Here is a 16282-nt window from a genome sequence, read left to right as displayed (position 1 = left end):
TATATCTTTTTATAACTTCATAGTATTTAAAAATCAACTGAAAGATAACCACAGAGAACATTAAGTCCAACAAGCACAACTACTTATGTCCAGAGAGACTGTAATGGAATATTATAACTTTCATGGAAACAGCTTTAATGAAAAAGACTTTGAGTAAACATCAGAAAACTCTGCCAACTTCTGGAAAAACCATTACTAATGTCCCTAGCAGATTGTCTTCAAAAAAGGCCTCAACATCCATTGGATCTGAGCTTCCTGCATTTTCACCAGATGTAATGAGTTTAAATTCCGTTGTTAAAACAAATCCTAGAAAGAAGAGGCCCAAGACTGTGACAGTATCAAAAAGGTCAAACATTGGAAGCATGTCTCAGGATCAATGGGATCGACCAGTTATTCCACCAAGAAGACCAGGCTTAAGAGTGTGCTATATCTGTGGCAAAGAGTTTGGTTCGCAATCTCTTCCTATTCATGAACCAAAATGCCTGGAGAAGTTGCATATTGAAAATAGCAAACTACCAAAGCATCTCAGGAGAGCACCACCTGCTAAACCTCAGGCTCTTTCTGGAAAGTTTTCCAGTATAGCAGCTGAAAATGAAGCAGCAGCTCAAAGTTTTCAAGCTCAGCTCCAGCCCTGTCCAAACTGTGGTCGCACTTTCCTACCAGATCGCCTCCTTATACATCAAAAGAGTTGTAAACTGAAGCCTAATCCAGGTTCTTCAAACTCCAAATTGCTTACATCTACAGGTTATGGGGCATCATCATCAGACAAGGTAAATGAGAAGGCATCGTACCTAGCTGAAAGAGGCCCCCATTGTTCTCATGTGCAGACTGCAAGATGATATTCTACTGGAATTGAAGTTAATGGTAAAATCTTCACTCTTGATTTCAGTCATGCTAGGGTCTTATTCCAGAAAATATAAATAAGTATTTTACATTATAAGCAAATGGCAGCAACAACAAAACCTTAGAAGTTCAGATTAAGACCTATGTCTAGGACAAGGGTGGGCAATTAATTTTCCAAAGGACTGTGGTGGAGGGCTGAGTTATAGGGCCGCCACTGCAGCCCCTGCCACCACAGCCCCCACCAACACTGTGGGCCCCATTTCTGCCATCGGCCAGACGGGGACAGCAAAAGGGCCAGATGTGGCCCGCAAGCTGTAGAATGCTCAGGTGTGGTCTAGGACGAAATAAGAAAGGTGCAATCATATTATTTCATTTTGATAGAATACTCAGCATAACAGTTTGCTCTTTTGTAGCAATGGTACTAATTTAATGTATTTGAATGTAAAAATTAACATGAAGCACATAAAACATTTTGCAATTTGAAATTGCTATAGCCATGCTAGGATAAAGACCAATATTTTTCAAAAGGCAGATTAACTTGTAACTTCTTGTGATGGAAGTCATTTAAGTCTTTTTATGTATCCTACATGCTAGATTACTAGATGTATAGCAGGACAGTAGAGAGGATTGTAAATTGCTTCTTGCAGGGTATGCATAGAATCTTTCATGAGCTTGTCCTTTAACAGTGATTTACAAAAATTTACATGAGAAAATATATTTCTTAAACATCATCTAGGAATACAGCAACAGTTATGGACATCAGCTAAATATTGAATTCATTAAGGTTTCCATCTCTATGTTTCCCTCAGGCTGAATGTGCATAGGGAAAAATTAAAATTTCAGCTACTATTAAAGGACTTTTTTTTCCCTTCCAGAAATAAATTCAAAAATACTTCTTTTGCTTCTCCAGAGAATTAATAACTTTTCTTTGCAATGGAGTAAGGTAGAATGGGCTATAATATGATTATGCCATCTACTTAAAATATTACTACTAATAACATTATGATCATCAAATATGGAGTTCTTTTCTAAGTAAAGAATTTACATATTCAAACAGACCCAGGGAAGTACTAAGTGAAAATCAAGCAAATAGAATGCTCTTGTAGATCTAACAATGACTGGTCATTAACTGAGAGCTTTTCTCCCAGAACTAATGAATCTGCACAAAATTCAGTCAGAAGCGAAGTGTTTTCTTTTACTACCTTGGGGATCCTTACTCTCCATACTGAGTTAGGTTCTTAAATGTACATTCCTTTACTGAATTGTTTGAAACTGCACCCATGGCATCAATACTAACTTAAAACAAGAGGCAATTTGGCTTATTTCACTGATTTGCTTGGGAAATTTTTAGGAATAAATGAGTTGGAGACCAACCCACAGGGTCCTCCTATAGCAGTCTTTTTTCAAACTTGGCAAACTTAAAATGTGTGGACTTCAACTACCAGAATTCCTCAGGCAAGCAGCTGAGGTATTCTGGGAGTTGAAGTCCACACATCTTTATTTATTTATTTATTGTTCACATTTTTATACCGCCCTTCTCCGAGGACTCAGGGCGGTGTACAGCATAGATAAAACACAAATGGCTAAGTTTGAAATACACTGTTCTAAAGACTGGTCTGATAATGTCTCTCACTGAACAATAGAGTATCAACATTTTATCAACATACAACTGAATACAACATTTTATCAACATACAACTGAAAATATACAGTCCCAGTTGTGGGACTGAGTCAGCACTTCAATCAGAAAAGGGAAACAATATGGAGGGTAGTCTGTAGAGATTCTCAGTCATCCAGGTCATGGTTGTCCCAAAGGTGCTTTTTCAGGAGGCAACTTTACTTACTTGTTTTTTCTTTTGAAGACGTTTCGCTTCTTGGATGAGAAGCAAAACATCTTCTTGGGTGAGAACCTTCTTGAATGAGAAGTGAAACGTCTTCAAAAGAAAAAACAAGAAAGTCCAGTTGCCTCCTGAAAAAGCACCTTTGGGACAATATGGATGGTATTTAAACTAAGTTTTTGAGAGTTTCATGAGATGCACTTTAACAGAAAATATAGGGGAAATAATTTCATACTCTTGGATTAAGGAAATAAAAATCCTTCTGCTTCAGCAATTTCTTGTAAGGCATACTTTTCTTCATTGCTTTTGTTCTGTCATTCTTTAATCTTCTCAACCCTTTAAAACCATTAAACTGTTATCAATCATAACTTTATTCTTAAAGATAATGATGGTCCCCATACAAAACCAATAAAAAAAATACTCCACTGAATTTTTATCCAAGGCCTGATTTATTCCCAACTGAATCTTTTCTGATCTGTAGAGAAAGCAAGTCTCTATTATGAACTTGTTAGTCCAATATAATTGCTTTGTTATGCAATTGCTAGGAATATATGGGCTCATTTGGATTAACCAAGCTTGATTGCACCTCAAGCAATAGTCTAAAGCAGTGTTTCTCAACCTGAGCAACTTTAAGATGAAAACTGCTGATTATTTTTTTAAAAAATCAAAAGCTTGCTTGCCTAAGCTGTGTAGATCTGTTTGGATATCCTGCTTCTTGAATCCTGCTTTGGACAGCTTTTTGATATGGGAAGCGTAAGCATTCCAGAGATTAATATTCTTCCAGTGAGAAAAAACGACTGTGATCTTCCATGGAAATTTTTTCCTACTTCCTGCCTTGGTTGCTACTAAATGCTTCTAATGTCTTGTTTTGATGCTCTTCTTGTCAATCCACGGCAACCACTTAATTCCCTTGGCTCTGCTTCTTGACTATCAGATACTGCCATCTGCTGCTTTTCTCTGTTGTAAGCCCTCTTATAAAATAAAAATACATGTTGTTTCTGGTATTTCCTGTCACTGGTCATCAAAAATTGAAGTGTTTCTACGTTGTCACTGCAACTGAATGGCAAATATAAAGATACTTCTTGCCCTGTGTTTTCCCTGTGAGGTAGTGCATACAAGAAACACAACCAGGAATACTAGCTCTGTCTTTATGGTAACAGAATAATAACAGAATATAAAGTACAGTGCTACCTTAGTACTCAAACACTTTAAAACTCATCAAATTTGGTACTCAATACATTTTGATGCAACATTTTTGTTCCAGTGTTCATTGTTTGGTACTCAACCCAGAAGTTAGAAGTTGTCAGCATCAGCATCCATGTGACTTGTTACATTATTCTTTATGGGAAAAAATTGTTTGATACTCATCATTTTTGGTACTCACTGACCTCCTGGAACCAATTAACGATGAGTACCAAGATATCACTGCAAATGAAGAGTTACATTATCAGAATCTTGCAAGACTGAAAGCATTTCTCCCCTCCTTTCCTTTTTGGTCTCTGGAAATCTAGGAGGACTCCCTTCTGATACATTCCTCATGTCCTCCCTCCTTCTGTGGGCTGACATATCTTTTATACAGCTAGTTAGGTAGTGTGAAGCTCTCCCTCCTGTCTCCCAAGGTCAATCTCACATACCATTACACCCTGAAAACCATATTTGAATTCCAGTACAACTACATCATTTTAAAAAATGAAGTCACAAAGCTTTCATTTTTTTCCAGTTTCCAGGGGGATAGTTCTGTTACTCGGTTGCATTAAAACTGCCAAAGAATTTGGCAACATCTAAAAAGATTTATTAAGGCATAGGGTATTCTGGACATTATGATCATCAGATGTATGGAATTCTCTTCGAAGAAAAGAGTGTACACACTCAAACACACTAGGGAATAGATAATAAAAGAAGTGGACAGAGAGAAATAAAATACAGGAAGGTCAAAGACTGACAATTCATAAAATCGTCTTTGGTTCATATATATGACACAAACATTCCTTTTCTATAGGGCTGAGTGAAATATTTTTCTGTTTAATTGTTAGCTAATAACTAGATGCTATCATCAATTCTTCTTCAAATCAAATTCTTTTCACTTTATTGTTTGCAAAGTTATTTTCAGGGACTATTCTGGACAAATGTTGGAGTAAAGTTAGGAGGGTGGGGAACACAATCACCTGGTCAATTCAGGGAGTGCTAACAAAGGGAAGATCCCTTTTCTCCAATGAAACTGAATAAAATTGAATAAAGGTGGAATTGTAACTCTTGGCTACTTACCAATTTCAACAATGTTTTCCATCCAAATCATTATTTTTTATTAAATCCTTAAGAAAGAAAGAAAAAACAATACTGGACCAGAAAACTGTGAGCTTTGAAAGAAAACAGATTTCTAAGGATTTGAATACCTTAAGTATATCATTGTATATTACATCTGAGTGGAATTCCCCACAGTATTTTAAACAATTGACCAGATAACTGCAAGGGTCTGCAATTTGTGTGGCAATTCCATTATGACATCATGACACAAATGTCATTCAGTACACAATTCCCGTCATTTGTGTGACAATGTTGTAATGCATGTGATTTTATTAATCCATCCATCCCCCCTGCCCCCCCATTTGCCATGCTAGGGCTAAAAATCCAGGAAATCAATATATATGTTTAACAATAAAAATAATTTGGACTCTGAAGCAGGACCTCAAGGAGGCAGAAAGTTCATCTGTGCGTCATCCCCACAATTTTCTCATTCTTTTGTTTTCCTTGCTGAAGTCAATAGTCCAATACTCAGGAAAAGTGGGAGCTGGAATCCCAAAACAAATTAATTCTTAGCATTATATTTTAACCAATTGATTTGCTGCCTTGGATGAATAATATTCAGCCATTGGATTCTTTCAAATATTGAACTATTGAACTTCATGATGTGGAAGGCAGGATGATTATTTCTACTTTGAAAAGTCCCCATTATCAACCTATTAGCAAGTACAATACATTGGTTAAAACGTGTCTTCGCTTTTGTCACTCAAAGGTAGCTTTGAATCTTTTCTATTTTTAGTATATGGGGACTTTTCACATCTTGAAAAAAAGGGCCGTATAATCTAGTAGAACTCCTTGCATTTATAAAATCGTCTCTCATCTCTCCAAGTTAAAGACTCCAGTTAAGATAGGTAGATTTTCTCCAGCATTTATTAAGTGGGTTTGCTATCGTTTATTTGTATAAGTTAATGCAAGGCAAGGGGCTAGCAACTTTTTCAAATATTAAATGCTGTTGTCTTACATCAGTGATAGCGAACCTTTGACGTGCCTGCGTGCTGGCCTGCGTGCCAGAAGTGGCATGCGAAACCATCCCGCGATGGTTGAAAAAAAAAAAAAGTGGCTCCACTGGCCTTCGCACGTGCGGGAGCGCCAATACCTGGAAGAGCGGCAGTCCATTGTGCATGTGCGAGCCAGCACCCAAACAGATGGAAGTGCACCTGACGAACAGCTGGTCATTGCACATGCACACAACGTCAACCCAGAAGGTCGGGTGCTGGCCTGCACATGTGTGAAGTAATGCCGCTCTTCCATGTTGTGCTGCTCCCGCGCGCGCAAGCCGGCCAGCTCACCAGTGCGCGTGTGATCACAGGAATGTGGAATACGAGGCAGCGAGGCCGCACATTCCTTGCAGGATGGTTTTGTGTGCTGCTTTCCAGCACGCATGCCATAGGTTCGCCGACATTGTCTTACATCATGTAATAGCATTGGCATATCTGCCCCAACACATTTTAAATGACTAAAATCTGACCATATCATCAACATCCATAATTTTAGGTGATTGTACCCAAGTCCAAAACAAAATGACACATGGCAATTTTTTCAATCTGTCTTCTCACACCTTTAGGCAAAATCTTGCCAGACCAAGTATCTGCATCTACAATACACTTTATGAACTAACATAGAGGAGCTGTCTTCACCCTCTTTCTCTCATACATTATATCTGGGTTGAGTGGTGTCCCTTCCCTTCTGGGGATCTGCCTCCTCACACATTCCATAATATATTCTGGAATCTCATCCCACCCCAAATCTTATGAGATTTGAGAATGCCAACATCCCAAAAGACTGGATTACTTAGTGAGATTTCAGTCATTTTTATTTAATTTCAATGAAAATAAGTTTTAACTGAATGTTTTATTAAGGTAAAATTATTATTTCAATTATTTTAAGTTAACAGGGAGGATGCAATTGCCACCTCGGAAACGTTGCAGGAACGTTAGACAAATATAAATCAATCCAGATTTATTACTATAGATCAGAGAACATTTTTTACAAGTTGTTACACAGACTAGAACTAAGCCTGGGCTGCGGCCCACTATTGGGCTGTGAGCCATTTGGAACCAGGCCCTGGAAGGGGTAGGTAAGCATGCACATGCATCCCCACTTGCACAAGCAATGTATGAACACATACACACCTATTCCATTTGCACAAGCACACATGCTGGCCACTCGCATGGGACCATCCCCTGTCTCCCCTCCTGCCAGTCCACCAAGTTGGAATGGTTGGTAACTGTGGATTAGGAGCATCTTGAGAGTGCTTCTAAAACACTGTGAAGTGATATATAAGTGCTACTTTGAGGGAACGTTCAAAAAAGTCAAGAGGACAGCTCAGCTCATGACCAAAGCCTGTCCTTTTTTTATGTGTGTCACATGCTTGACATCCATCAAAATGGGCTGGGGCTACAGTCACCTGGTTGTAGCTGTTATCTTACATCTCCTACAGACACCTCTGGAATAGACCCATTTTCAATATTTGTAAACTTTCCATTCAACTGTTTTCTTATCGTCTCCTTGATGAAATGTCCAAGCAGATTTCATAAAAACAAATAATAACCCATTTAAAAGTTTGGAAAATTAGCCAGCCCCCAAGAGATTCATGTAACTGGTACAAATATTTATCTATAAATTAGAAATTACCAATTTCTGAATCCATGTTTTGTAGATATTAAAATACCTTATCATGCACTTTGGAGCTTGCTTTTCTATCTCATTATCAGTAGGCTTTCCTTTAATGCAACATTACTCCCTTCCTGCAATTTAATTTGTTTTAAGAGTTCAATTGTCTTTTAACTGCATTTGTTGTTTGCAGTCTCCCATGATAAGGCGACCTCCTACAGTTATTTGTTATATTTGTGGCCGTGAGTATGGAACCCATTCCATAGGCATCCATGAACCACAGTGTCTGAAAAAATGGCATATTGAGAACAATCAACTGCCAAAACATTTGCGAAGAGCTGAACCTGTAAAACCAGTTGTCTGTTCCATAGGAGGTAAGTTACGAACAAGCCAGCCAAGCAGATGCTGGTTAGGTATGAAGGACAACTCTTTAGGATGAAACCTGTTATGTCCTGCACCGGCAGTGGCGGCCCCTAGTGGTGGAGATGGTTTCTTGTTCTGTTCTGATTGGCTCCCGCTTTGACAGCCGAGTATAAAAGGGCTGTCAAAGCAGGCACACTGTTCTTGTGTTGTTGCTGGTCTCTGTGAGTTAAAAATAAACGCTATGTGTGAACATCTGTGGAGCCTCAATTATTACGGAACCCACAGAATATAATAAAACCAATTTGAGAAAGGCTGCACCAAATTCTCTGGCATACATGAGATCCATGGCCTCACAGTGCCGGTATTGCTGTGACAATATGCCTTCTAGAGTAGGTTTCAAAGACATCAGCAAGTTTTATCAGGTACCCTTCAAATTGCAGTCAATATCCTGGAGATTTAAATGAAATGCTTCCATCCTCTGTTTGCAACCACATTTGAACACAGTATTATAAAAAGTTAATTTTTTCATATGGACCAGGGACCTTCATATGGATCAGGAAGCAATCATGACATAATTGAGAAGAACTTGTGTGATACAGATCCCAGAAAAATTCCAGAATATTTTATTCAGTGGTTTCCTCCCCCCTCCCTGTAACTGTAATATATATTTAAAACTAAAAAACAGATTACTTTTAAAATGTTATGACAGTTTGATATGAGCATAGCAACCCCCACCCTTCAAAATACTCAATAAAAACTATGGAAAGATTATAAATTTTGGGGAACTAGGGAATGGAACCCTGGCCAAATTTTACACCTTGAACATTTGCCCAAATCTATGAAGTTGTCTGGATCCTGGAAGACTTCCAGAAGTAGAATAATGGAATTTATTGTAAGTCCCATGGCCATCTTTGAAAAAGTAACTGTGGGTTTCAGCTAAGCATCTTTATTTAACAGACCTTCCTGCAAAACTAAGCCATCCTATATAGACTGGTTGTTTCTTTAAAATATTTGAAAGTCAGATGAGGAGCTGTTTTTTTCTGTGCTCCACTATTGATACTTGAATTGTTTTAGCTGTTCTTAAGCATAGGAATGAAAATTTAGATGGCTACAAGAAAGACAATCACAGATTTCTAGCAAGCATATGCAAATTCAGAACAATCTTAATTTGTGAAAGGATCAGTTTGAACTTTTGCATCAGTTCAGAAAAAGCACATTTGTACATTTATTTATTTATTTATTTATTTTGTCACAACAATATATGAAGGTATCATACAAAAAAGATTATATAGTATATAAACACATATATGAGTAAATATAAGGAGGTATAAGCATATATATATATAGGAAGAAGAAAAGAAAAACAATAGGACAGGAACGGTAGGCACATTTGTGCGCTTATGCACGTCCCCTTATGGTCCTCTTAGGAATGGGGTGAGGTCAATAGTAGAAAGTTTTTGGTTAAAGCTTTTAGGATTATGGGAAGAGACCACAGAGTCAGGTAAAGTATTACAAGCACTGATGATTCTGTTACAGAAGTCATATTTTCTGCAATCTAGATTAAAGCGGTTGACATTATGTTTAAAACTATTAGTTGCTCTAGTATTATTGCAATTAAAGCTGAAGTAGTCTTTAACAGGAAGGACATTACAATAGATGATTCTGTGAGTTAAACTTAGGTCTTGTCGAAGGCGACGGAGTTCCAAGTTTTCTAAGCCTAGGATTTCAAGTCTGGTGGGATAAGGTATTTTATTGTTTTCAGAGGAATGGAGAACTCTTCTTGTACAATATTTCTGGACACGTTCAATTGTATTGATGTCAGAGATGTGGTGAGAGTTCCAAACAGGCGAGCTGTATTCTAGAATTGGTCTAGCAAATGTTTTATATGACATGCATTATCAGAGCTATCAAACCTCTCCATGTTGTTACCATTCCCCACCCCCCCAATTGATTCATAAGTGCCTGACTCTATTCGATACTTAAATTACCATGGAGATTGAATTTAGAAATTTAAACGGATTCATCAAATTGCTTTTGGATTGAATCTCTGAGCTAGATCCTTGGACAGCTCTAATATCTAAGAGCTTTTAAGATGGATAGGAACAATCATGCAATACGTTACCCCAGTTTTACTTTTTCTTTGCCAAAATGTTCAAATTATATGTGATGCAAGAGTTGCATGTAGCCATCCAAAACTCTTTTTATTTTGCCAGGGCTGGGGCTGGAGGGTTACTGAAAAGGGGTGTGTGTGGGGAGGAGGGAGGAAATAGTGTTAACTTAATGTTCTTTTTAAAAGGGACATGGTGGCTCAGTGGTAAAACGCTGAGCTTGTCGATCGAAAGGTTGGCAGTTCAGCGGTTTGAATCCCTAGTAATGGGGTGAGCTCCCGTTACTTGTCCCAGCTTCTACCAACCTAGCAGTTCAAAAGCACATAAGAAATGCAAGTAGGAACCACCTTTGGTGGGAAGGTAACAGCATTCCGTGTGCCTTTGGCATTTAGTCATGCTGGCCACATGATCACGGAGACATCTTTGGACAGCGCTGGCTCTTCGGCTTTGAAACAGAGATGAGCACCACCCTCTAGAGTCAGGAATGACTAGCACATATGTGCAAGGGGAACCTTTACCTTTATTTTTCATGTTCTCCTTAATATTCAGCCTTTTCTTCACAACTCCAGTGCTTCTGGATTCATACTGGCAAGATAAGTATAAATCCGAAACGCTGAACTTTATACGAGACAGAAAGCTTTGGAGACAACTTCAACAGGGAATGCAGCTAACAGGGAAAAGATTAAGCATTCACTTTCTCCACTCACTTTTTAACTGCGAAATACCTTCCCCCAGAGAGATACTTTTGGAAGGAGAAGACGCCAATGTAGTGCTGCTTTACATTGCTTAATGTTAAATATATGGCATGCACGTTCATTTCCTGAAAAGGAGTATAATTGCTGTAGCCAAAAGAATACAGTTGACGGCTCATCTAGCAAAGAGGTATATTAGGAACATAGACATTAAAAGATGTAAAGCTTGCCCTTACATGAATCATAGTTCAAGCGTATGGCTTCTTATGGAAAAAAAAGATATCATTTTGCCTCTGACAGAAATAACCTTTGTTTTCAGGAATTTTGCACTTAGTATCTTCAAATCTAGCTAATGGGTTAAAAGCTGTGCTTTCAAATGCCAGTCCTTTTGAGAAAAGCAAATTATTTGAGATTTCTCTCATCCTTCTCTGCCATAAAGAATGTGAGGTTCAAGATGCTACTGGCACAAACTTCAGCTAAAGGTAGCTCTTTGAAATAGAAATTGCATTCAATGCCTTTTATAAGTCAAAAAACGGGAGCAAAGATGTTGATGCAAATTATAGCATTTAAAATGCATGCCAGCTGCCTTAATCTCTAAATAATTACTGATAAAACTGTAGCTGAAATTGCTGTGTATGGGAAAGGATATGAAAATGGACTTAACCTGATGTCTGCTGATTTTGCTCTTTGGGTCATTGAGTTTATAGTACTCTGAGTCACACTGAAGACATTAAAAAAAAAATGAAATTGGAACTAAGCGGAATTCTTTATCCCAAACAGCAAGGGTGAAAAAGTGAGAGAATACTGCACATTTTTCCTTCATCCTTTTGGTTGGATAGTGTTGATTCATTAAACAGGATTTTTTTTTAAAAAAAGATGTGGTAACACAGTCTGATATTTGAAGGGTAGGCAAATACGTTAAGAATGTATAACGCAGCACATGCTGAAATGGTTTCTCCAGAAGTACAAGATTATTCAGTTGTAGTTAGCTTTATGTGACCCCTGAGACAACAAGCAGAGTTTTGCTGGGTTTTTCTTCCCTCATAAGGGCTATGATTTAGTTACAACTGAAAGGCTCAGTCAACAGGTATTTCCTGAAACTATTTTCCATAAAAACTGAGTATGATTCTCTAGAATGAAAACTGATATTTTCCCTCTTTTTAAATTTTTTCCAGCCAAAGGTTACTATGATCTTGATGCTTTAAATGAGTCTGCGTGGCAAAGCGCCCAGAGCCAGCTAGTTCCATGTGATATTTGTGGCCGTACCTTTCTGCCAGACAGACTGATTGTCCATCAGCGGTCCTGTAAACCAAAGACACCAAAATAAAGTTCTCCTCATGTTAAGGAGTTAAAGAACAAAATTGTACTCTGACCTCTAGAATGAAAGTTTCGACACTGAAGAATCATTGAACTATATATAATCATTCCAAATCTGCCCTGCATAAAATTACCATAGTATTGATTACGTGAGTGACATATGGGACATGTAGAACCTGTGACGGTGTTTTGCAGCAATTATTGATGAAGTGGTTCATAAGGACAAAAAGAACCTTTATGGAAACATCTGCAACATGGAGTCTTCACAGAACGGACAGTCGCCTTCATGTTGTTCAGTGATTACCGTTCTTCCAAGTATTGCAATGTCTTTTAAGAAATGGTTTTGTTTGATAGACTCCTCTTTTAGTAAATCATGTATAAGAACGTTTATTTTTAGTAATGAATTTTCGGTTTAGGGGATCGATCAACAGCAACATAAGGACTATAAAAGTTTTGATAGCCTTCATCAAAAGTGGATATAATTATTTCAATTCCCCCCTCCCAAATTTTGAATCATTGAACAGACTTCACCTGTTGGTTCTGAATGTCCTTGGGACAAAGGTCAACTGTTCCCCATAATTCCATTCCTCTCACCCCGCCACCCCCTGTTTAACATATACATGAAATTTCTAGGTCAGTTTGAGGTCTATTCTGGTTTTTCAATTCATAAAACTAAAGTTAAGGTAACTGTAGGTAAAACCTTGTTTTATGCTCGCAGGTTATAATGTTATACAGAAGGTTTGCTGCTCTTTGAGATTTCCAATATGAAGGGTGGAAGACAGGATTCAAAGTGCCAGAAGAAAGGATGGATGATGATGCAATTTTCTTCAGAATTCAGGTGGGAGGGGAATACCGTTAATCCTCTGTATGCTGTTTGAGCATCAAAGGACAAGTTTTGCTATCACTCCCATAGACATATTTTTTCTTTTTTTATTTGCAATGATTACCTGACCAAACAGTGACCAAGTGACCATATGTAGTCCAGTAACCACTATAGAAAGAATGTGATAGTAAGCAACAAGAGTTTTAACAGTATTAGTGAGCACACATACTGATTTTTAACCTCAAAGGTTGCATCCATACTTAGTACTATGAATATTTCTATTGATAATCTTCTCTTTACTAAGTTTCTTTAAGTAATCATCTTACCATATGACAGTCTGCTGACTACAAAACATGATGTGGTCAGATAATTATTGTAAAGGAAAAAGAATAAACCACCATCAAGATGTAAATTGAAATAACCCAACCCTACATTCAAATTGGAGTTATTTTAGTTCTCTTTCAAAACAAACCTGGAAGAAATATATTTCAATGAATGAAGAAATAATAAAAAGACCCAGACTGACTACTCACTCTGATTTGCCCAGCATTCGTAGAACTCATATGACACAAGGCTATATACAGTATGAAAGCATTACTATTAATCTTCTCATCGTTCCTATCACCCATCTCCTCCCACTTATGACTATATGACTGTGACCTTGTTGCTGGTATCCTTAAGATTTATATTGACTGTTTCCCTATGACTATCATTAAGTGTTGTACCTTATGATTCTTGACAAATGTATCTTTTCTTTTATGTATACTGAGAGCTTATGCACCAAGACAAATTCCTTGTGTGTCCAATCACACTTGGCCAATAAAGAATTCTATTTTATTCATTGGAGAGACCAGCCTTTCTGAAAAGGTCAAAAAGAAAGCCAGGTAAAAAAAATGAACTGCAAAATTGTCTTGTTTTTAAATTCTACAAGACCCTCCTTGTGGCCAATTAATTGTGATAGCAACCACATTTGAAATTTTGAATGCCTTTACCAGCCTAAAAGAATCTGTCTATACCAGGTTTACTGTGCATATGAATATGAAAACATGAACCTGGCATTTTCCAACACTGATTAAAATAAGAGAAAATAATGCTGCCCTTTGAGGGAAGAGGATAGCCCTCCAGATATATTGGGAGTGCAACTCCCACAATTGCAACACAATATGGATTTTAGTTTCTAATACAGCAGGAAAGTGCCAGGTTGGAGAAGACTGAGACATCTTTCATGCTCTTTAATTTTCAACTGCTTTATAACTTCATATTTCATGAAGACTGTGAGAAGGAAGTTTGGATATAAAACACAAGTCTCATGTGGGAGTCATTTGACCAGTTGGTTAGATGTCTCAGATGAATTATGCTAAGCTTAATAGGCAAATCAGCATCCTTGCATCTGATTATGCAAATCTAATTCTTTCCTTTCCAACTTGCCAGATCAAAATGAGAGTGCATGCTCTCATCTCTCCATATTCTGGAAATTGTTTTGGCCACAAATTCACACTGTGCTGTGCACCACTCAAATCACAATAATAAGGAATTATTGTTTCTAACAGTGCATTCCATATGTCTAGAATCATGTTTCCTGGAGTGGGTTGAGATGTCTTAGATTTCATGTCCAAAAAAATGCATTTCTAACCCTAATTATGAAGAAAAGACTAACTGTGTTAACACATATGGTGTACCATATGATGTCTAGTAATCCAAGAGTTGTGGGTGTTAGTCTTGTTCCTCTGCAAATCTAGCTTCAATCTCCAACCTACTATTCTTTTTTCATCCTTAATCAGTAGTAAGTGAGATCTTAGGAAAGGTGCATGAAACAATGGCATGCACTTTTGAAGGAAATTATTAAAACAAATTTGCTTAATTAATATTAAACTGCAAAATATCTAGAAGCTATGCGAAGTTGGAAGTATTGTTGGTGAATAGAAAAGGGTATTTTATCAGCCAACCTGGATTTGGGAACTCTGCTCATTTGGAACTCCAAAAGGGAAAATTCTGATTCACACCAGGGCTTTGATGTATCACTTAGGATGACTTCAAAAGGGCCAATATAAAGGATTTCATTATCAAGGAAGCATCCAAGGACTTGTTATATGTACAGCAATTAGTCTTCAGATCAGCTGAAAACTACTAAGTGCTAGTGCAAATTAAAAACTGTGATTGAGTCGAGCACCATTTAATCAATTTTTAAAAAAAACACAGAATATATCTGCTTAGGGAAAATGTTTACTGGAAAATGCATGCTGAAATCCAACCCAATAATGCCATAAAAATGTCTGCAATATAAGAAGGAACGATATATTTCGAGTTTTCATCTTCATGTCCTACAGCTGATTGTAGGTATTCATAACAAATTGGACAATTTTGAGAGAATTGTCACCAGCATCTGTTTCCAAATGAAGTGTGCTGGAGGTCTCCATGGAACAGGAAGCTAGCTGAGAACCAACTGTTTCTCATTGCCAAGCTATCATGTTTCACACTTTGCCTTCTGATGAAAACAAGAACAATATTACTAGTTATGATACAGACAGACAGACAGACAGACAGACAGACAGACAGATAGATAGATAATTTTTTAAAAAAAAATAAAAATCATCAATCTTGATTATGGACCTGAAAAGAAGTTTATTTAAAATGGCATTTAATGCCCACAATCTCCATATTATGTGAGAAAAATACTTTTTAGGTCTATTAGTGATATTTCAGTAAACCTTTTAATCTGTATAAAGGGAGAACCAGTTTCAATGTACTAAGTCAGTAAGTCAGTTCCTCTTCTCAAATGCTGCCTTGCGTAAATCCAAATGAAATCCCATGACTCTAAGACAGGGGTGTCAAACTCATGTGTCATGGCGGTGTCACATGACGTATCAAGACTTTTTTCCTCTTCGCTAAACCGGGTGGGGTGTGTGGCAAGCATGTGACACATCTGGCCCGTGGGCTGGGAGTTTGACAGCCCTGGTCTAAGGCATTCATTTCAAGCCATGAAAGAATTTTCTTAGGTTTATGAGCACATATGAATATCACTGAAAAGAGAAAGCAGAGATCTTATGCTTTTTATACAATCATGCAGTTAGAGCTTAGAACTAATAGGCTGAAGTTCTGAATATTACAGCTCGGGCACCCTGGCATTCATATAATGCTTTCCAGCGACCCAAAAATCTTCTTTGCAGAGAATAATTCTCATTTGTCTTCTCAGAAGCATCTAGGTAGGGTGGTTGATGCTATTAAGAAAGTCAAGATGATGTCAGCCCTGACCTTTTGCTATGTGCATCCTAAATGTAGTACATTTTATCTCCTCTGGCTCTTCCCTAATTAGATCCATCCTTCCATCCTTCCTTCCTTCCTTCCTTCCTTCCTTCCTTCCTTCCTTCCTTCCTTCCTTCCTTCC

General features: G+C 37.6%; 1 protein-coding gene across 1 annotated transcript; it reads left to right on the top strand.

Moving 5' to 3' along the window:
- The first annotated feature begins 32 nt into the window (after positions 1-32).
- On the top strand, positions 33-13678 carry ZNF475 (zinc finger protein 475). The gene is made up of 3 exons (XM_058173862.1): positions 33-770; positions 7788-7968; positions 11933-13678. The coding sequence occupies exons 1-3, from the start codon at positions 123-125 to the stop codon at positions 12082-12084; spliced, it is 981 nt and encodes a 326-aa protein (XP_058029845.1). The 5' UTR covers positions 33-122; the 3' UTR covers positions 12085-13678.
- The last annotated feature ends 2604 nt before the right edge of the window (positions 13679-16282 follow it).

The sequence above is a fragment of the Ahaetulla prasina genome, chromosome 2, assembly GCF_028640845.1.
Source record: "Ahaetulla prasina isolate Xishuangbanna chromosome 2, ASM2864084v1, whole genome shotgun sequence".
NCBI lineage: Eukaryota > Metazoa > Chordata > Lepidosauria > Squamata > Colubridae > Ahaetulla > Ahaetulla prasina.
This window is presented reverse-complemented; position numbering and strand designations above follow the sequence as displayed.